Consider the following 23237-nt stretch of genomic DNA (forward strand, 5'->3'; position numbering starts at 1 on the left):
TGGTGGTTCCAATCTTTGCAGTGTTGCTTCTTGTAACCATAGGATTCCTCTGTGCTGTCAGGTCATGCTGCAGGAGATGGCATTGCAAATACAAGCATGATTGAAATTTTTGAGTGCTTGAGATAAAATGCTGGCTGTTGGGAGTGATACATGACCAGGTACTATCAACAACCTCTGTTTCCCCCCAAACCACTATATATCTCACAGCAAGAACATTTCTTTTTATCGAGAAAAGTTGAAACTAATCGGTTTTGTAGCAAGGGTGAAAAGTTAGAAGCACTTTGGCTTCTTGTGTGATCGCTCGAATAATCTTACACAAGGCTAAAAGGTGGGAAGAGAATAAAAACCAGGTACATATTACATTTGATTAATTACAAAAAATTAATGTCAAGAACTTCTTACATCTCTCTTCTTTAAACTCCATTATACTTCTGGTATGAGTGAAAGAACCTTAAGAAATAGGCAATAATTAGGAGGGAGTTGGGTCAGGAGAAAAGTCGTCTAAATTTTCTTTTGTAAAGTTGCAATCAGCTGTTATACATTTAGAAGAGTCAAATTCAAAGCATGTTTGTTGCACGTCCAGATGTTAGGGATTCATCAAAATGCTCGTCTTTCTTCTTATTATTGGTAGTCGAAAAAAATCACATGTTTCTTCTCTTTCTATATTTTTTTTGTCAACATTTTATTTTAGATTTATATTCTAGCAAGGAATATAAATATAACACACGAATCAAGTTTTCCAGACTAAAAAATGGGTCGTAGCGTCAAAAGGACATGAGATTATCGCACCTGTACTTTATATGTTAATTTATATGTTAAAACGTCTATTCTTGATATTTGTAATGGATTGTAGTTTGTCGGCCCCTCTAACTGATTGCTGTGTCACAGGTGAGTCTGGAGGGCAAGACAACTAGATGAAAATATGATTAGCCTCAACTACAACTTAGCTTGTGATCTTATGTATGAATTTTCGATATCACAAATGCTCTATCTAGATCCATAATGTTCCAATACTTGGTTCTCAAGAATTATCTATGAACACTATGGCTTCTCTTGTATACTTCATTGGTTATTATAGCTCTGAGTCATATATGTAAGCACTATTCCTTTACGTGTCATCACTTACACGAATTTTCAATCACCTTCGCTTTTTATCTTACTTTACCTGCATTTCAGTACATTTTATAACTTTTGAGATAACTTCAGTAAATCCAACTAAATCTTATGATAACCCCAATTATAGCATGACATTAAGCACTAGCTACTATTTTTCTACTAGTTTTATAATGTGGCAAGCCACTCATTACACAAGTTGACTTTACCCAATTAACTCCAGTAAAAACATTGGAAGAGCAACTGGGATCACACTGAACTCAAGTATGGAAATGCTTACGCTGAAGAACACAATAAGAGCTCCTGAGTTTGGTACGAAAATTAACATATACTACAATAAAAAATTATAACATTTTCCTCACATTGTACAATCAAAAAGAAGAAATTGTGTGGCTATTAGTTCCAATTTTTGACACTTTCCCAACCAGTGTCTTTCCCAATGCCGATAACGCTTGCTGAACCTCTGCACCCGCCAGTAATGTTTGTCAACAGCTGCTCATAGTTAGGAGAATTAAAGTAACGTTTGTCTGATACAGTAGTAATTAGACGGCTGCGAGAGTGTCTTATGAGATACCTATGGCCAAACTATGCATATGACAATACACGTGAGGTGGAAGGAATCGAGAAGTGCAAAGGAGAATTAAAATGACCAAATAAAAAGATGGAATCCTAAATTAAACTATGCAAAAGGCAGATATAACCATAATATTTGCCGGATTCGGGGAAGCAGAAAAATGAAATGCCTAGTCAGTAGCAGAAACAACAGAATTTGAGTAGTTGTACGAGTTCACAGAGCTTGCAAGTTACTCCATAAATTTCACCAAAGCTCTCCAATATCTCAAACAAGACGGATTGATATGGATAGCTTGAAGTATCCATCTTAGAGGACTTGTAGATGGCTCCAGATTGGATATAGCTCCAGAACCTTCTGTCAGCCGTCTAGAAAGCAAATGCATCTGGAAAAATAGTTCAGCAGGCCTAATTTCTGCAAGAAACATGATGAAACCAAAGTATGAGCTGAATAAGCAAATTGGATAAGCCATTCGGACAATCATGCATAAACTTGGACAGTATCTGTTTTTCTGAGCCAGCAGGGGAAACAAACCAGCAAGAGTAACAATACAATAATAGCTTTCTGTCTTTTTGCTAGTAAGAACAATGGTACAAATAGGCAGTTCCTGTCAGTCTCAGTCTTGTCAAGATGAAGAGCACCAAGATCTACCGGGAGCTCAAGATGTTGAAATATGTGCAAATATATGGGTGGAGCAATTGAAAAAAACTACAAATACATGAAATAACTATTAACCTTGCCCTTTTAAAAGGGCAGTTGGTGACAGGAACGCCGAAATAAAACACCATAGTGCTTTCACTAAACCACTGCCTAAGCGATGTGAAGTGCCCAACTTGCTTTGCGCCTCGCTTCAGAGCTTAAGTGCCCTGTTGACAACACTGATCATTTTGCCACAAATTGTGAGGATAAGGTTCTCTGTTCTGTTTCTGTTTTTCTCCTTTAGTTGTTTCTTTGTGTGGTTAGTTTGCATAAAGGCAGAAGGGTTGCTCAACCCTCCCAAATATTCCATGTATAAATATTTCTCTTCCCCCCCTTTGCATATCACATTGGCAATTAGCTATGTGTAGAAACACAGGGAACTGGAATGGAATTCAAATGGAGATGCATATATTGGTAACCTTGGCCGAACACTATGCAAGAAAGTGGAAATTTCAGTCAGAATTTTCAACCCCATAGTATTCAAATCTTATTAAAAACATAAAACATTAAAGGACTAAGAGGGTCGCACTCTGGCACGAATGGACTAAGAGGGTCAGCTACACAGCAAATTTCCATAATCAAATACCGTAGTGTATAGGTAGTCAGTAGTCTGATTGTGAAAGACCCATTACTTGATATTGCACTCAGTATTGACTCAAGCGAAGTTGCCAACCACAGTCCAAACTTAACTGCTCTAAATAAAATACAAATGAATTACCAAAGGACAAAATATCAAACCTGGTCGCCAAGATGACCATTCCTCAATGAGGTTCTTTTCCCACTTTGATTCAGAGCCGAGGCTAGCTTCTGCTTGTGCCAGTAGTAGCGAGACAAAGGGTAGCGGTATCGAAGAACTGTCTTTTGCTTTCTTCAGACTTCTAATAGCAAGTGATAAAAAGTCTGAATCGGACTGCTGCCTGGCAATCTCCATGCAAATAGCACCTGAATAATCAAATCCATTACCAATTGAACCAAAAATATCATCAGCCGTTAATGGACACACAGAGGGAAAGAAAGAAAGACGGATAGAAGGAAAGAAAATGCAGACGATGGAAGGCAACCCCTGGGCACTTATTATGTGGGTTCTGCAGAGAGAAATAGAAGAGCTTTTGAATGGGAAAATACACATCTGCCAAAAAGTGGGTTAATAGGAAAGAGTTTAAGCATATTAAAGTCAGTTTCAGAATTGTTCAGCAAATCTTACCATGGCTAAGAAAAAGGAAACTCTCGCCACCAGCTAACGAGCAAGCTTGTGCAAGGGACTCTTCTGCACCAATAAATTCCCCATTCCATACTGCAGTTAGACCTTGAACCAAATTATACATAGCAATCCACATGTTCCACGAAGTTTTAATTTCTTTGCCACACTCTCGAAAGGCCAAGGCTAGTGAACTGGAATCTGAGTGCAGCTTGTATCGACTTTCAAGAAACTTAAGACAAATCCAACCAATATGATAATCAGTTTTGAGCTCCAAGCACCTTATGTATTCTTCATGAAGCCCTGAATAATTATCTTCCACAGCATAGGCACGACACAGTAGCAAGTGTGCAAAGAAGAGGCAGTTATCTGGAATCTGCATCTCTAGAGCACTTTTTGCATGCATAATGCACTTGAAATTATTCCCACAACGCAAACTAACCTCTGCGGCACAAAGCAGAAGCTGGAACTTTTGGTACTGGGAAGATATGTCCTCCTTTGCATAAAGCTCACTTCGAAGAGCCACACTTATTAATCTCTCAAGAACAACACACAGGTTACGAGGGAATTTCTCCTCCCGCGCCTTCTGAAGATAGTTTAGTACAAGGAGGTAATACGAATGATGGTCCCAAGGCTCCTGATGGACACACCTATAAATATAAACATTTAAATTAGACACACAGAAAAGCTTTGGCATATATTTCATCGCACCAGAAGTATCAGGTTCATTTACCAATGAAACGAGCCACAGGAAGTGTATAATAGAAATAAAATTTCATAAATAAAGCCCAACAGCACGTGGATAAAGAACATTACTTCTGCAGCAGCTTGATTGTTTTGCACCCCAATGTTGAATTTTCTCTACAGATGGACATGGGTAATGTCTTCTTGCCGCTCCCCACAGTAAAGCAAGCAACTGCTCCAGCACCAAAAATCTCAACACTGGATTTAACACCTTCCTTTTTCTGATGTTCAGAAGGATCCACTATGAAGCATCGAGCTGAAATGTGAACATCTTTCCATTCTTTGCTGGATACTAATAGATAGCCAAGAAGGGTCCTATTTACCAGAATATTACAGAAGATCAATCAACTTTGATCATTCATACCAAGAACACAAATTTATAAATGGAAATAAGTTTCATATAGGGAATAGCAATCAACAATGCATTTGCTAAACTCTATCAAGTATCAAGATCGACACAGCAAGTAATTCAAACACACTAGCCCATAATTGAAATGTACACATAATGAAAGACGAGCGAAAATCTGGGAAAGAAGAAGTGGTTAATGCCCAAAAACACCCATGAATTGCTGAGTTGTTGGAACTATGCTGGGAACAAAAGATGGTGGAAAGTCCTACTAGCTACAATATGGTACACACAGTTTGGAGAGAAAGAAATGCTAGGTGTTTTGAGGGAAAATCTGACTTTATGCAGAAAATTAAGCTTGATTGCATTATGCTTGCATTTCTGGCGTAAATAATGTTTTGTGGTGGAGTCTGAGTCAATACTAGAGTTTTTGGAATTATTGTAATTAGGTTCATTAGGACTCGCTGCATATTTTGTAAATCTGGATGCTAGTTTTGTGTGCTGAGTATACAATTACCATTATTTTTTTTCAAAAAAGAACGAAAATCAAGACGGAACAAATCAATTGTGCAAAATGAGAGAAGACTGACCAATGATATTCAGCAAGAGTTCTTGAGCATGAAGAACAGGACATCCATGCAAAGATTTTCAAAGGCCGAGAAAACTTAGCAAACGCCAATCTCCCCACCCACCCTCCAACTTAAAAGACAACATGGACATTGATGTGTAAGTGATGCTAATGTAGAAGATTGAATTCTCAACAGGAATTCTAGGCCGAGAAAACTGACAGGCTGCGACCAAGAATCATGACTTTGGTAATTTATTCATCATCTTTTTATAATAATAATAGTGGTCATACCAGTACGCACGTCGACCAATCAACTGTATATTTCCCACATTTCTCCACCAAGGCCTTAGACAATGGGACAAGTTTACTTGGCGTTTTTTGCCTCTTGCTGAGATTTTAACCTTGATAGGTGTGGTAGCGACTGACAGTAATAGTTAATAGCAGTGGTGGTTGGTGATAGTAATGTTGGTTAACAATGACGGTAGTGGTTGTGATGGCAGAGCATGTTAGTGGTGGGGGCTGGTGATTGTGGGTAGAATGGTGGTGAAAACTATCCACACAAAAGTATCTCTAATCATATTAAGACTATGTTCAAGATCTTAATGATTAAGACTTATTCAGACCAAATAAGTGTTTAAATTTTAATGAAACGAATGCACTTAATGGTCTACGATCTGAATCATACAGATTTAGACCTTCTTTTAAGTGCAATCAAATAATGCCCAACTCAAAACACAACAATAAGATTCATTTATTTCTCAACCAAAAAAGGAAACAAAATGCTTTCTGAAGTAAAAACAGAATCTCACGTATTTTTCCAACTTCAATCTGGAACAACCACCAAAATTGCATCCAAAATTAGCCAACTCTTTAATCTCAAGCAAATCATAATTAAAATAAATGAAAAAACATGGTCCATGAGGATTCATATAGTTGGCCCCAGCTTATTTGGAACTGAGGCTTAGTTGTTGCTGTTCCAATCTCAAGCAAACCATGATTAAAATGAATGACACCCATTAATATGAAGTGCTCTGATCAAGCACAATTCACTAGTTCATGCCAAAGTGGACAACATGAAAATGTACCTTATCAAATGACTGTTTGGAGAAATATGAAGAGCTCTTCTTAGATAATTGACTCCCTTCTGAACTTCTAGGCAGTCCTTAGATCCATGTTTGACCTAAAGCCCCGATAAGGAAGTCCGGATTTACACTTAGGGACCCAAGATCAAGTAAAAAGACGCAACTAAAACAGAAAACTTACTAGTAAGCCCAGTGTGGCCAGGAAATCTAGTGCAGGAATCTCTTTGCTAGATGAAAGAGACTCACGAACACTTGAAACAACTGAGTCAAGCTGATGACTTTCATCTAATGCATGAATAGCAGATGCTACAAGCCTAACTCTTGAATTCTGGAAAGCTCTTTTTGGCAGTTGCAAGATGTTTCTAATAGCTAATTCCTTCCCTGAAATATGATATACTAATCTACAGATGAAACTGACGGAGGCAGCAGCCAATGGATGCTCTGTTGGTAAAGCAGATGGGACGAGTCTCTTTGCCATCGAAAGAGCAAGGTCATATTTGCCTAGTTTCCAATAAGAAAGCGCATAAAGTTGCAAACCTTCTACATCCAGAAGACCTAGCAAAAATGGAAATTACAGGTTCAAAATAACCAAGCAATAAGCATTGTCATAGTGCATTTTAGATTATGAGAGCAAAAGCATGCAATTAGGACAAAAAAAAATCAAATAAATTTTTAGCAAGATGCCACTCCACGACTTCAGCAACTAGCTAAAGTGAACACTAAGAGATACCCAATACCTAACACTTTTGCCCAACTAGTAGGTCAGCACTCGTGTAAAATCTCAATTCATAATATTTTTTACAGTACTCAATTCATAATTGTTATTTTGTTCCATACAAGCAGCAGGCCCTAATTCCTCACCATGATATTTTTCTTTAGCAGTAATTTCTCACTAGGAACAACAAAAATGCGATTATGATAAAGAATCATACCTTTGCTTTCCAAATATTTACATTCTTCAATAGCATCATCAGCATTTCCTGCCTGTATGGATACAAAGCATCTCAGAACTTGCATAATATAATGTTGATCAAAGCACCCATTGACAATGGCAAAAAAATGAGTAGCATTTCACATTGGATCTCAAGCAAAAGAACGTGAATCTGAGAAGATGTGGAAAAGTGTATTACCATACAAAGTGACCTGGTCAAATTAATAGATATATCTGCAAGATATGATTTTGAAACTTTTCCTGCAAAAACTCTGGCAGCAAGGCGTGCCAGCCTATATGAGGCAACAGCACTTTCATAATCACTCCGTGCCTCACAAACTAGCCCTTTCAGATTGTGAGATTCAGGATACTGAGGTGCACGCTGCAAAGCCTGCTGGATGGCTCCAAATGCCTGGTATAACAATTATAATAACTTACACTCGATACTATCTGAAGTAATCCCTTGTCAATGAATCAGAGTCTAACCATAGACGAGCAACATTTACATACACAATACATTGTAAACCAAGTGCCTAAGTACCTCTGGAGATCGCAGATAACCAGACTGCAGAGCAAGCTTAACTAGACCTGTTTGGAATTCTGCAAGCTATTCATAGACAGGCACTGTAAGAACCTCCAAATAGGACAAAAAAAAACTGAAAAGAAACCGCGCATGAATTTTCTGAAAAGCAATTATTGTATTGACTTGCTGGGAGAATCACATGTATATAAGTGTGTATCTGAACTCTAAAGTTTATTTTCACAAGCATCAGGATGTGAGCTGTTATACAAACTTTAGATGCGGAACAACATGACAAACTCCCAGAGAAGGCGAAAGTTGAAATATTTTCTGAAAACAACACTTAAAGAGAGAAATGTAGTTACTGGAAAGATCTGAACCGCCCGCAGACAGCACTCATAAGCCTCGTCTGGTTTCAGATTCCTGTCAAGAAGCGTATTCAGCTTTATATTTCACATAAAAGGTGCAAATGCATCGTTCCTTATGTTTTTCTAGATAACATAATGAATTTACCTTGCAGCAGCATCAGCCGACATGCCTGACCACGGCAATGAAAGTGAAGGATCAATACTTCTTGCACGATCAAATGCTAGCTGAGCCAATTGACTTTCCCCCTCCTGCCTATAGAGCTATATGAACCCAACGTTTAGATGGATCTAATCGTCTCACATGCATCAATTAATTTACATAACAAACCTGACCTTAATAAACAGTATGATGATGACTAGCAACGGGTAATAGTTCAGCACATTGGATAAGGAGATCCACACACACACACGCACAAAAAAAATATGAGGGAAGCAGGTGACAAGAAAGACGTGATTCTATAGATGACAGTCATCTATACAAATAGTAATATTGTGGATGCTTAAAAAGTTGAAAAGTACTATCCACGTAAAAACTCATTTTCTACTCCTCAGATGCTCTCTTGGTGCTGTCCCTCCAAAATCCCCACGAAAGGGCCAATGGACCAACATCTCATGCTTTGCATCCCCTTCACCTTCTTCAGAAAGACAGTTATGCAACACATCTTTCACTGTACCGGAAGTTAATCACTATACTCCAAACCAGTGTTATCAAAGGCGAAAAGCGCAGAAAAGCTCCAAGGTCCGTTGGGGTTTTAAGCGCAAAGTGCAAATAAAGTGTGGGCTTTAATGGAAAAAGGCACAAAGGGAGAAAAAAATATATATATATACGTGTGTGTGTTTAGTCCAAGACTAATAATTATAAACATGGATGACAAATATATGAACAAAGAAATTGGAAAAAGATTAAGACAAAGTGAAATATCAATTGTTTAGTATCACCTCTTCAGAAGAGGCTCATTGGCAAGGAAAAATATGTCTTAGAACCTTGATGACGACACTGAAGCACCCATAAAGCGAGGCGAAGCGCTTAACACGGTTTGAGCCTCGCTTTAGATCTTAAGCGCGCCTTTGACAACACTGCTCCAAACAGGTTAATAGTGTCCACTACAATTGCCTTGCAATCTAGCAGTGCACTAGTAAATGGTCCACATCTTCGTTTGCTCTTTTGCATATAAAACACCAAATGGTATACCTTTTTTTAATAACTGTGGTGTCCGGGCCTGCTTTCTTGCACCTCGACTAATTCCACGAGAAACCTATCACCTCCCACTAGCACCAGGTACCAGGTAACTCTGTCCTTCCCTTTTTTAAAAACAAAATTAATAGCAATTACGATTGCCCCACTTATTGTCATCCAGGTGAACATGCACCTTTCTCGTGCTCTAGTAAACCCATCTAATATAGAAAGTTCAAGTTCACTCTTCTTTCTTTTTTTGAATAAAATAGAGATTAAGAAGTTTGAGTTCTCTCTTTTAAGTAAGCTAGGGTAGAAGAACTTCACCGAGAATGTCCCACTTCCCCACAACTCTCTATTTACAGGTGTTCCTTGTGGAGTATACATCTATGACCTTAACGATTCACAGTTTTTGTTCGAATTTCCTAGCAAGAAGTTGGCGAACAAGTCATGTTGCGAAACCTCTAGACGCCCAAGTCCAAGATGCTGATTCGGATGCTTCTACTCAGTTTCAGCGTCACATTTTGCAGTTAAGCAAGCAACTAGGGGTGGGTTTTAAGGATGTCGAAGGTGGGTTTTGGTCCTTATTCCTGAAATTTGATAGCAAAAGACAAGAGATGGCAGAGGCATCTTGTCCTAGTCCCATTTCAATCACCAGCAAAGCTAAGGGAGCCAACGTAAAAAAATTGGAGTTCAGGGTAAAATTCAAGGAAGGAGAAGCTAGGGGAGACTCTAAAGTCATCAGGATATCAAAGAAAGCTGATATAATCTCTTAGAACATGAGGGGTTTGAATGATCTCGAAAAGAGGAAGATGATCAAATCATTATAAATAGAATGGAGAGCGGATATCTATTGTTTCCAAGAAAAAAAATGGAAGGGGATATAGGGGATGTAGCTAGACATCTATTTGTAAACAGGTGGGCTGATTATGCCACCTTGGAGGCCAATGGAAGAAGTGGAGGATTTCTTTTTCTATGGGATAAGAGGGTGGGTACTCAGGGAGATTATTAATGAGGGGTTTATTCTAAGACAGTTAAATCCTCTTTCATCAATAATAGGGATTTTGCTTGGTTTTGCAATGGAGATTATGCTTCAAACGACGGAGTGGAAAGCGAGGAACTTTGGTGGGAGTTAGCAGGATCTAGAGGGCTTAGTGAAGAGGCTTGGGTAGTGGGTGGTGATTTTAACATCACCGGATTTGCTTCTGAATGAAAATCTGGTAGGGACAACTCTAGGGCTATGAGAGAGTTTTCTGAGATCATTGAAGATTTAGAACTGGTGGACCCTTCTTTTTATGGAGGGCAGTTTACACGGGACAGGGGCATAAATCACAATTGTTATAGTAGGTGTTTGGACATGCGATTTAGGATCATGATTTATAATCATGATTTCAAATTTCAAATTCTCCTAAAAAAACAGGATTTGGGATTCCAAATTTTTTGGCGGAATGATCTAGGAGACCCCTGTATTTGGCTTCGTTTGTCAGTTGAACACTCCTACTTATCAGTTTGCCAATTGAACCCTTAAACCTATTAGAACACAACATTTCAAACCCTTTTCTCATCCGATCAGTGCGTGTAATACACTCGATTACAAGTGACATTCCACGTCATTTTTTAATGACACATAAGAAATTATATTTTCAAAAAATCAAAAAATCAAATAGGCCACTTTTGCAATTTCTGAAAAATTTCAAATAGCCATGTTCTTCATATTACTGACAAATTGAACACCAAATTCATACCAAATAAGTGAAATTCTTCCCATTTGACTTGAAAATTCATCTACAAGTTTACCTACACAAACCCAACGAGCATCAATCACATTTTTAAATTAATTTCACAAATTTACAAGACCCATTTATTGTTCTTTAAGCTTTCTCAAATTCATCCATGGAGTTTTAAATTTTTCAATACCCATCATCACCCTTCATGTTAATCCATACACACACCTCTTCTTTAAAACTAACTAACACAAACAATGGTATCAATATTTTTAAAATCTACAAAACTAAAAATTAGAGAGGTAAGGGTGTGGGGCAGAACAAAGGGGCTATGGATGAGATGTTGATTTGTAGCAAAAGAGTTGAGGAAGAAGAAGAAGAGGAGGAGGAGAATGGGTGTGATGGGTGAATTCGAAGAATAGAAGGGATGAAGGAGAAGAATTTTGGGGATTGGGGTATGGAGGAGGCTGGGTTGGAGAAGAAGAAAGTTGGGCATGGGGGTGAGGGTGGGGGTGGTTGAAGAAGATAGTTTTTTTTTAATTATTTAAAATTAATTATTATTTTTAAAAATGTACTCACTTTTAAGCGTCTGCTTTCACATGTTTATCCAAATCAGCGCCACATAAGTCGGTCAATGGTCAGAGGGGTTTGAAATGTTGTGCTCTAATGAGTTTAAAGGTTCAGTTGCCAAACTGATGAGTAGGAGAGTTCAACTGACAAACGGAGCCAAGTACAGGGGTCTCCCGGGTCATTCCGCTTAAATTTTTCTAAATGTAAAACTTGACCCGTAAGTTTTTGTAAAAAAAAACATCAATTTAAATTTTGTAAAAAAAGACTCAAGCTCGGCATGAAGAGATTGTTCGTATCATGTGAAAGAATTATATTCAAGAATATCTAGTTACTACTATTGTTGATTAGTGGGTCTTTATAAAATTATGTGTCTTTGAAAGTTTGTAATCACAAATATTTATTTATAAAGGGAACTTGGAGATATGTGATTTGTCAATGCGGCATCTTACGATATTCCATATCTTATTTATTAACTATGGTTTGCTCATTTGATAAAATTTGGTAAGATTGTATACAAATTGGAAAAAGTTTGATAGTTCTCCCAACTTGTGGGGGTTTCACATTTATGAGAAAAAATATAACTCAAGAAATCCAAATTGAAAGTCCAAACAAAACTTCAACTTCAAATCAATCTGATTTCAAATCATTTCCAAATGGGGCCTTATAGTTCCTGCAATTGGATAGGCTAGCTAAATTTCTAAACTATGACAATTAGGCCTAATATGAAGAACCTTTATATTACATTGATGGGTAAACAGTACGAGCAAGACTTAAGACATCAGAAGTAAATCATCCAATCCTGGATGAACAAAAGTCCATGTGTTTAATTGCACACTCAGTCTATTTTTCTAACAGTTCATGCAAAACACAATGATATTTCCTGGTATTTGACTCCTATGATTAACATCTTATCATGAACCAATTTAAACATATTTTTGGCTCTTCTTACATGAAGCCAACAAATTCAATGAGTTGTTCTTCAGGACCTGAGGAAGAAGGGCTGTCCAGAATTTATGGATTCTAGCATAGATATTCAATAAATGGAACAGTAATTACATGATCCATGATACAAAGTGCTTTCAGTTATCCATTTATGACAGTTTCGAGAAATAAATGAAAACAGATAATCTTGGAAACTAATGCAGCAAGTTACCTTTCCAAGATGTGCCCATGCAACTGCAAGAGAAACATCCAACTGCAGTGCCCGTATGAAAGCATGTTGCTTCAATGCAGAATGATCAGATAAACACCCTAAGGCTACCCAAAACTCGCTATTCCAACCTTCAAGTAATAAGCCTCCAAGGCACATCTTTTCAGACACAAACCTGATAAATGAGCCAGTGTAATAAATGAGCAAGTTCAAATGTAAGAATACATTAAGCAATAAAATAGAACACATACCAAGAGTTCATGTCATCTTTACAGTTCTCCTTTAACGAGAAAAGAAGCTCAGATGCAATGGCAACATCAGTATACACATTAGCTTGCCAAGGGGACAAATGCAATGCCCGCTGGTAGGAGCAACAAGCAGATCTGACTTCTAAACAGCAGATTCTCTTCCATGACAGGATCGAATTACTGAATGAATTTTCGTCCGCTCCTGAGCCCAATCCTTCATCCATCCATGGAAAACATTTTGCGTATGTGAGCTAACCAAGAATAGAAACAGCACCATAGTCAACCAGTCAACACTAAAACATCAATGTCGTAAGGTAATAGGATGGGGGGAGGCTTGACATGCTCCACACAAAGCTGTGGGAAGCCATGAGATGTTGGAGAATGGAATTTGCACGAAAACAACTGGCAGTATGCAAAGAAAAACATAATTCAACAGATGCAGTTACCTGAATATCTCCAAGCAGCTTCCAAGCACAAGATATATTGCCAACAATGGAAGTACTTGCTAGAGCCATCTTTGAAGCTTCCTGAAATTAAGCAAAACATTTGAGAAAAATCTCAACCAAAAGAAGGAAGGGCGAAGGAATAGAATAAGTATGTCCTTTTGCACCATCATGCTACAGAAGCAATTAAAACTTGAAAATTACTATATAGCTGACCTCTAAGAGTGAAGCTCCCCATTTAAAGGCACCAGAATCAATACATTCCTTTGCCAAACTAAGGAGTGCAGAGGCAAGACCATGATGTGCGGACAAATTCAGAGGTGAGATTTGTAAAGCTTGCCGAAACTGCTCTATTCCCTTCATTCAGGATTGAAGGGTAAAGAAAGAATTATTAAAAGAATCCGAATATCTTTCAGAGGTATGATCATGCTGAAATATCAGGAGATCTTTTATGCAACTCTGTATATCATTTACTTAGCAAATGAGGCTTACGTAAGTATTCCCCATATGAGCTCATAGCCTTACTATAACAGAACTTTTCTTCTTTTTTTCTACGGGGAGAAGCTTTTGTATAAATAAAAGGAACTTTATGTCTATCCTTATAAAAGTTTATTTGGCAGAATAATACCTAGAGGCACAATGCACACAACCTGATAATTTTGAATTCAGACACGAGTATACTAAACCACTCCATGTTTAGGAGTACCAATCCAAATCCACAATTCAAACTACATATATCAAGCTTGTTAAAATTGCACAAAGCGAAGCATGGACCAGAAGCAAGGAGAAACTTTACCTTTCGAAACGAACCAAGCATCAAATAGACATTTCCACTTTCCACCAGCGCAAATACCCTTGTTTCCTCCAATTCAATAGCTCTTCCATAGGACTATTATAATGAGAAAAAATGATTGAGCAACATGTAGCAGACATTTTTTTCTAAGGTAAAAGTCATATTAAAGAGTACCAACATGGTATAGAAAGGAGCAGAAATACAAAGTATGGAGCAGACAGCCGATTACATTCTCTTTCCTAACAAATCTAAGAAATCCATATACTGATTTAAACTCACTATGGGCTACTTTTACACCAGAAGTACAAATTTTGTAAGCATCTATTTTTAGCTCTAGAAATCCAAATTCTATGCCCTTCAAAAAAAGCCTTGTTCCTCTCCAGCCAAATTGTTCAAAAGATGCACAATGGATCAATCCTCCATATCTGCTTTCTCTCTTTAGGAACCACCAGCTGCTACCAACTTCCCATTAACCCTTTCACACTGTGAGGCATCACCCAAGTAATACCTCTGCTAAAAGAAATAAACCCCAGCATTGTCTGGCAAATCTGCAGTGAAGAAATAGGTGCTCAACTGACTCCTGATCTTCTTGACACTAATAGCATTTGTTGAATACGACAAAAAATTTCTTCTGCAAATACTTTTGAGTTAAACATGCCCCTCAAGTAGCTATCCACCCAAAGCAAGCTATACATTAACAGGAGCTTTTGTCTTTTAGATCATTTTCCATGGCCAAGAAGCTTCTCATTGTCCTGACTACTTTATCAACAGTCTGTAGCAACTCTTGACTGAAAATTTGCTATCTTTGCTTGCTAACCAAATAAGAGAGTCCATTATATTATGATCAACTAACTGATTCCAGCTGCAGTAACTGACAGAAATGCTCTGTGTTACCATCATTTAAATTTCTCCTGAAATCAATCTGCCAACCAGTATTTGCATGAAAACCAGAAAGCAACTGACCAAGTTAGGAAATTTATCCTTCAAGCACTCATCTCCATTCCACAAATCTGTCCAGAATCGGATTTTGGCTCCATTACCCACCTCTAATCTCGTAAACTTGTTGAACTCTTCCACTGCTTATTAACGCTCTTCGATACTCCCCCTTCTATATTTCTCCATGCTTCCTCTTTACCATGGATAGCATTTATCAACTCCTTCCAGACTTCATTCCTCCCATGTTATACCTCCACAAGCATTAGAAAAGTAGACTTTTATCATGTCATTTCAGATTTCTTACACTTATTCCACCCCCCTTATTATCAAGGTATAGCAAGCATCAAAGGGATGTACTACCATTGAGACATGCCATCAAAGGGAAGTACTATCATTGCGACACGGTATCAAAGGGATGTACTATCATTGCGACACAATGCACTTAACTATTCAAACATCTTACTCCAACAACAACAACATACCCAGTGTAATCCCACTTGTGGTCTAGGGAGGGTAGGATGTACGCATAACTTGCATCTACCTTTCAAAAGAAGTGTTATTAAAGCAGGATTCAAAGGAAAATAATGGCAGCAAAATAGCAAGATACACAGAGCAAATAAGCAGCATTCAAACTTCTTACTCCGTTCAACTATTTTTAATACACATACATCTATGTATCAATAAACCAAAGCTTTGAAACATTAAAAATATAGAGAAAGTGTTTAAGTGACAAAATTAGATATGTCCCTTATCCTTTAAGGCATACCATCTTCCATTAAGTAGCTCACTCTTCTTTCATATGTTTCAACAGGATGCTTCCATAGATTACCTTATCTCCCCCTTTCGTGGATTTTAACATCTTCAACTACCCTTTATGAACTAGATAGAACATAGGTAATTACCTTAACAGCCGCTGTAAACATGCCCATTTGCTGGTAGGATAGACCCAGGGCCTGGATAAGTACAAGATGGGGAAAAAGCCACTGAGGACTGAACTCATGAAGGAATAAACTACACAGACGTCAGAGCAATTATTAATAAGAACAAACGAGAAACAGACTGGGAAATAACCTCCCACAAATCAGCACATGTGGGATAGCCTCTGATGGACTGCTGAAGACTCTGCACTGCTTCGGACCACTTCTTTTGGTTAACCTGTAAGTTTGCAATGTGTTTCACAGGACGGAACCCGAAAAAGGTTTAGGAGGCAATGTAGAAGTAGAAAATTAGGGTGGGCAATAACCAGAAGGTAACCCAATCTGCATAAAGCCCAAAAGGCCCTGGGCGACTTGTGTGAAGCTTCACGGCATACAGCTATTTCCAAGGTCTCTTTTCCAGCTGCGTCCAGTATATCACAAATTGCTTCCCCAGCAATTGAATCGTCGGGATTAAGGCCGAGGGCTCTCTGATAACACTTGATAGCCCTCTGAGAGTCGACAGCTACTCGAGCATAGTAATGTCCCAAATATGTGAAAGCAGCAGCGTTTTGTGGGTTGAGCTTGGCTGCTATGAGAAAATGTTGTGCGGCTTTCTCTGGCAATTCTCCTCCCTTGTCCCATAGCAAGACCCCGAGATCAAAGTGGAGACAAGGGTCGCCCGGCTGGGAGACAACCGCTTCTTCTAACCGTCTTATAGCAGCATCGTCTTCTTCACTCTGACAGTTAAAAAGCTTAATGATAGATTAAAAATTACTACTACTACTACTACGTAAACGGGAGAGAAAAGGTTGAAAGAAAGTACCATTTTCAGCTCTTGAACGAAACCCTTGAAGACTTCGCCGGCGAGGCAACCGCCGATTATACAATCCAGCCTCAAAATTTCTCTCTCTTTCCTTCCTTTTCTTTACTTTTCCCCTATTCTTTATTTTCACAAATCCAGCTTTAAATTGTTTTCTATTTTTTCAAAGATGATCCCCTTAATTTTGGGCATAGTTTTCTAAACACTATACTTTTAAGCATTTGTGGTTCTTTAAATTTATCTCAAATGTGAGCTTTTTATTTTATCTATCTTAATCACATATTTACCAATTTCTATTAGTTAGATTTTGTAACAAATATATTGTAAAAGAAATAAGGTTAAGTGAGAGATTTTAATTTTGCAATTTCTGTTTACAGTATTATTTTTTTTTGCCTTTAATAATTTCTGCTAATTTTAATTTTTTGTATTACAATTCCCCTCAAATCTAACAAATAGGAATTATTCTATGGCCATACATAAGGAACCAACCATTTTTGTCATTTCCCTAATATTTTGGCGTCAGTTAATTCATATTTTTCTTTTAATTTGTTTGCAATGTGTTATATGATTATGAATAGAGATAAAAGAGGCTGAGAGGAATTAGCAGAAACCAGCTAGCCATTTTCACGAGCAATGAGACGATGGTTGATCTCGAATTATATATGTCCGTCCAAAACCACCATCAGCAGCAAATTAAGATACAATCATAGTTCCATTCCGTAAAAAAAAAAAAAATCAGACAAACTTTAATTTACTTTGATCATATATAATTCCGTACGATACAACCTTATTTTAAACTTACTGAACATCCCAACAGAGTATATATAATGATGCTTACACGAGTAATTAGCAATTAATTAAAGGAGGTAAAGAAATATATAAGCACGCTAATATTGACAGTTAAATGGATAATCTTCCCTGGATTACTTGTTTGTGGATCAAATATCTAAACGTCCAACTTTGTGGTAACCAATAAATTAACTTATCGGCTCTGTCCTTCATGCGGGATCTGACTAGTTTCATCTGAGTTTCCGGTAGAGATCCCATGACAGTTTCAACTACTCCATCCTTGCTCAGGGACATATCTTTTGCAAAATAGCATATGATTTTAGGCAGACAAATCCTTTTGTCCTTGTTAATGTAAACTGTAGCCCGTATAAACTCCTCTTTTGATACTTTAAGATCCTGAAATACCTTCTTCGCTGTGTAAACCTGGATCTGCATGTGCCCAGCAGATTGCATTGAAAATGCATACTATAAATGCAAAATCCATGAATTATTTTTATTTAGCTTGCAGGAACATTATATTACCGAGGGATCAGAAGATGCACCCAAAGACAGCGCAAAGTGAACAAGTGGCTCAGGGTACTCAATTGCATAGGTATGTCTAGAATTTCCTGTCGCAAACTTTTTCCCCGGAGAAAAGAGCGTCCGTAGCCACTGCATTCATGTTGTATTAGAGAAAGCATCCAGTCCATAAAACATATAATTAGTAGAATGTAGAACAATGATTTCCTCCAGCTCCTCCGTTTTAGATAATTATTTTTCCCTATCCCACTCTTTTGTATGTAAAATGTACCTTCCTCCGTTTCAACTTGTTTGACCTATTTTGAATTGGCATGAAATTTAAGAAAACGAAGAATGACTTTCGAATTTTGTGGTCATAAATTAAAGATATGTCAAATGTATCAAAGATCATTCTTTTTCAAATGGACTAAAAAAGAAAGTAGGTCAAACAAATTGAAACGGAGGTTGTAGTTCGTATGAGGGAGCCAAAATCATATAGGATCTGAATGTAAAACTTAACAAATTGGAGATGCAAAAGTGCTGGGAAGTTGGGAACCACTCAATAAAAAAAAATGTTGGATAAGACCATCTTCTTTTCAAACATAATTAGGACTTAACAAGCTATACTTGTTTGTTTTCGTTAGCATTTTCTTTTCTTCTCATGAAGATCAGATTATGGTCGCTATGCTGTTGTGCAGAGCACATCCGCTAATGAACTTAAAAAAGCAACACCATGACTCCATGTTTGTCCAGGAAACCAATGCAAGTCCCCAGAACATCAGTAGTAAAACTAGATCAATTATCAAAATAGTAGGAAAGTTACTGATGGGTAAGAGATGTTAGATAACATTTCGAATTTATTTGTATCTCTCTCTGTCAGTCCAGACCATCCTCAAACTGATGAGGTCAGAATATTAAGCAAATAATCCCAAGCGTTCTCTAACTAAAATAGCATTGAAGAACAATTCACTAATAAGACTAAAATAGCATTGAAGAATAATTCACTAATAAGAGAATATAATGCTGATGCTCCACAAGCTAGTTAGCTGTCAAACAAGAAGAAGCTAGAAGTGCTAAGAAACCTAACATATAGTTTTATCATCGGATGACATAGGCATGTCAATTTAGTGATAGGATGTTTTTCTTCTTTCTTTTTTGAAAAGGTAAGATGATCTTAGAATAGGATGTTACTTAGCATTCAGCATACCTGTGCAGAATAGTGTGGTTGTATCCCTAATATGGAGCTCTGTATGAGATAAGCATTTACGCAATGGCCACCCACATTATAAGCTGCCTGCTGTAGTTTAATGACAAACTCATATTTCTTGATATTATATACTAAGTAAATATTTTTCTTATTTAGAAAAAGAAAAAGATAAGGGCTATTTATTTTACCTTCAAGATTGAAGAACTTCTGACAGAATTTTGAGTTCCATAGGCTAAGTAAGCCTGAAAAAAGAAGCCATATAGTACCTCATAACAGGCCTCAATAGGATGGATTAAATAATTAAAAAGAAAGAGAAACACCGTAATCCCCACATTAGGAGACCAAATCAAATGCTCGTCTTGAGCAATGAGTGCAAGAATAGTTGACGCTAGTATTAAGTATACTACGTACTTAGCCAATTGAAAGGAAGCATAATGCATTCCAGAATGGCACTTTATATGTCATTATTTGAACAACACATTTAGTCCTAGTATGGTACTGGTGACGAGAAGTATAACTGAGAGTGTCATGATCTCCCAACAAGAGTATGAAAAGAATGAATAAAACGGTTGAAATTCTAAAACAATAGCTCCACCTTGGATGATTTTGTAATCTGGTACGCGGTAAGTTTTCCATCAATACGGGATAATCCATATCAATTTGTTTCAGGGTAAAATGTTACTAAGCTAATGTTCAAAAGTAACACTGAGAAAATCTTACATGCATCACCAGGGCATTATGAATATTGATCCAAAATGCTAGCTTTTCTTCACGCTTCATGTTTCTTGGATCAACTTTTTCAAGGCTCTTAACCAGTGACCTGCAGAGCATCAAATTAGTAAGAATAAACTTACACACTACTATATTGAGTATATCCAGATTGTATTGTCATTTGTCCATTTAGAAGTTGCATCTTCTCTTTAGCCTTGATTGGTGGAGAAAGGGAGGGAGAAATTAACAAGTATTTGTGACAACAATTTCAGATGCAGTAGAACTTACAATTTGCAATTAATATTTTTCCAGATGGCACATTTTACAGCTTTCTAATTAGTATACAGCAAAGGATGATAAATTCAAACTGGTCCACTAAACTTGGTAAGCTTCTCGAACAGTTCTTAACATGCTTTTTTGATCAAGTCCCACACTAGTAGGTATTGAAGATTTCTGTACTCTTTAACTCTAGAAATATCATAAAAATTTCAAAATTTGAACTACTTGTGTTCGTTGTGAATAACCTGAACTTATGCAGCATTGCTGTGGCATAATTGAAACTATCATCATCTAGACATATCTTCAAAATTTCAATCATTGTAGAATATGGTCTGTTGTCATCTTTGCAGACTTCAAATTCATACTGCTCAGTGCTCTCCTCATTGTGATGTGAGCTCCAGCTGCCTGAAAGATTTCTCGGAGAAAATGTGCTTGATGATGATAATGACGAAGTAGAAGAAACTGATAATCCCTTTTGAGCAAGAATTTCGGGATTGGAAAATTTGCAGTATATACAAGATATGCATCTGACTATTTCTTCGGACAGCCTATCAGGATAACTAAGAACATCATCCATGCGGGAGGCAATGAGATGATCCGCAAGACTACGGTGGGCAGAATCAGTTAACTTTTCCTGCAGTTGTTCATAATAGACACTTTGTCACCCAATTAATGCCTTGAGGAAAGACAACTGAGATAATTCTAACTGAAACAACATATAATGTAATAGTATCAGTTTAGGTCTATGTCAAAGTCCAGGAGTTGGATGTATTGACCCTTATAGACGATGACTTCTTGGCAGTCTGAATCTGATCACTTACACCAGGCAAAGCATGTGTAGTGGAGATTCGATCATATTGGTCCGCACCACATTTTGACGTATCCAGTTGTACATCGTGGTCCGTTGTACACTGGGTAGAGGAGCTTATCTTGCCCTGTGAATGGATTTTCTGATTTTCCAATAAAGCTGGGAGATTTTGGTGAAAAGCTGTCCGGTAAAGTGAGAGTAAATATCGTTCCAAACGCATTATCTCAATTTCGAGAGTAGTAATTTCTTTCATCAATTCCATGGAAGACTGCAAGGAGACACAGTTGCGCTGAAAAAGGAATTGCCTATTAAAAACTGTAATACCATTAATTAATCAGAGGGACATTCAAATAGGAGCAACAAAGACTATTCTACAATGTTCCAATATCAGACAAAATAATGTGTCCAGAAAAAGACGTGGTTAAGAGTTAAGATGGGGCATAGAATAGTTGGAATAGAATATATACTTGAAGAGAGACACCTGAAGCAATTAGTGAATTCTGAATCAAAGAATGTGAAAGCCATCCATACAACAAAGTAGTCTAATACAGAAGAGAAGTTGAATTTGATACTATATATATAGCAATGTATGTTGTGTATATACTCCAGTACCTGGAATTTTGGAGTTTGATTGGAGTTGCAGCAAAAAGAAGAGTCTCCTTCCTGTAAGAACTCTTATCAAAATCTGGTAAATGAAAATCAAAATAATCTCTATCTAGTCGGTGACTTACAGGTGTGGGAGACATATTGAGAACATGATCCCAGGGCAGCAGAGCAGCACTAGTACTGTAAGTATTAAAGAAGAGTAAAATTAACAATGGTTAGTCAGTCAGAACTGGAGAATTGGATATTGGAGATGCAGTCAAGGAAGATCAATACTAATTAGGAGCTGCAGAAGGAGAGGGACAATCCAATTCCAATTCCAATTCCAGCCGCATCATCAGAGCTAGGTAGCGCCGACACAATTATATTAGCGGTTAATTGGCTTGCCTCTACAATAAGATTAATATCTCTTCTCTATGTATATGTATGTATAGCTTGAGTGAGATTGACAAACAAAAGAGGGAGTGGGTAAACCAAATGCATTAAATGCCCACGCAGTATCAGCAATCTTCTTACTCCATTATTATTATTTATATAAATAAATTGTTTATTTATTAATTACTCTGACCCCCACATATTTCATGAACAATACATAATGGTAGCACACCCAACAACTATTTGCTTCTTTTTTTCACTTTTGACCTTTTATTTTATAAATTATTTTTTTGGAGAAAAAAAAAAGAAAGAGAAGATAATCACTCTTCCAACATATACAAAGCTGTTATTTTTAAATTTTCAGAAAATAAATAAAACCATAAAAAGACAAATTCATCCGAAGACCACCTTTTAGAACACCTTTATTCATCTAGACTATGTATTTAACTATTTATGATATAAAAAGGTTAAATTATAACAACCACCAGGCACCAACAATAATAATAGTAGCAATTATGACGCATGATGGGAAATATAACTTGGAGTAGTGTTATGGAAAAATAAATAAATTTAAAAAGCAAAAATACAAGAAGAAAAGAAGGGAGGTAGGCAGGTAGAATTGATAAATTGGTGTACGTAGAGCATTAATGACGTAGCTAGGTATACTTAATTCTTAAAAATCAGGACATTGGGGATAGTGGGGGGATTCAATTAGCATTCATGATTAAGACTGCAGGTGCAGCAGAATTGGGTCCTCTATGTCTGTTGATACTAACCCAACAACTTTATACTTCTTTTTATCTATTCTTTCGACATTAATATAGGTAGTGAAGTAGCTAGGTATACTTGGAGGTTGTTTGGATTGCTTTATAAGGTGCTTATAAGTTGTTTTTAATTATTTTTTTTAGTGTTTGGTTAGTCAATTTAAAGTTATTTTGTGCTTAAAATAAATCTCAATAAATAGTTGAATTTATTTGGATGAACTTATTTCAAGCAGTTTATAAGTTGAAAATAGTTTATAAGTCAAAAAAAAATTGGTCTGCATCTAATTA

The 23237-nt window shown here is 37.1% G+C and overlaps 2 protein-coding genes across 7 annotated transcripts; both read right to left on the reverse strand.

Annotated features, from left to right (window-relative positions):
* Positions 1–1373: 1373 nt before the first annotated feature.
* Positions 1374–17120, reverse strand: LOC129904066 (tetratricopeptide repeat protein SKI3). Its single transcript, XM_055979596.1, has 20 exons — positions 16919–17120; positions 16422–16832; positions 16250–16333; positions 16081–16131; positions 14246–14338; positions 13666–13806; positions 13453–13533; positions 13010–13257; positions 12762–12933; positions 8286–8401; positions 8138–8195; positions 7794–7859; positions 7452–7664; positions 7254–7305; positions 6503–6876; positions 6325–6419; positions 4398–4640; positions 3588–4231; positions 3122–3325; positions 1374–2098 (listed from the first exon to the last, which is right to left on the reverse strand). The coding sequence occupies exons 1-20, from the start codon at positions 16919–16921 to the stop codon at positions 1917–1919; spliced, it is 3531 nt and encodes a 1176-aa protein (XP_055835571.1). The 5' UTR covers positions 16922–17120; the 3' UTR covers positions 1374–1916.
* Positions 17121–17650: 530 nt separating this feature from the next.
* On the reverse strand, positions 17651–22324 carry LOC129903887 (uncharacterized). 6 transcript variants are annotated; one of them, XM_055979403.1, is made up of 10 exons: positions 22087–22324; positions 21939–21993; positions 21820–21870; positions 21176–21475; positions 20645–21033; positions 20130–20229; positions 19598–19651; positions 19410–19499; positions 18227–18355; positions 17651–18133 (listed from the first exon to the last, which is right to left on the reverse strand). In XM_055979403.1, exons 1-10 carry the CDS (start codon positions 22146–22148, stop codon positions 17816–17818), a joined length of 1548 nt encoding a protein of 515 aa, XP_055835378.1. In that variant the 5' UTR covers positions 22149–22324; the 3' UTR covers positions 17651–17815. The 6 variants fall into 6 exon arrangements, with proteins under 6 accessions (XP_055835378.1, XP_055835377.1, XP_055835380.1 ...); XM_055979402.1 differs by having other exon boundaries at positions 19410–19496; positions 21176–21496; XM_055979405.1 differs by having other exon boundaries at positions 21176–21512.
* Between the last annotated feature and the right edge of the window lie 913 nt (positions 22325–23237).

The sequence above is a fragment of the Solanum dulcamara genome, chromosome 9 (assembly GCF_947179165.1).
Source record: "Solanum dulcamara chromosome 9, daSolDulc1.2, whole genome shotgun sequence".
NCBI lineage: Eukaryota > Viridiplantae > Streptophyta > Magnoliopsida > Solanales > Solanaceae > Solanum > Solanum dulcamara.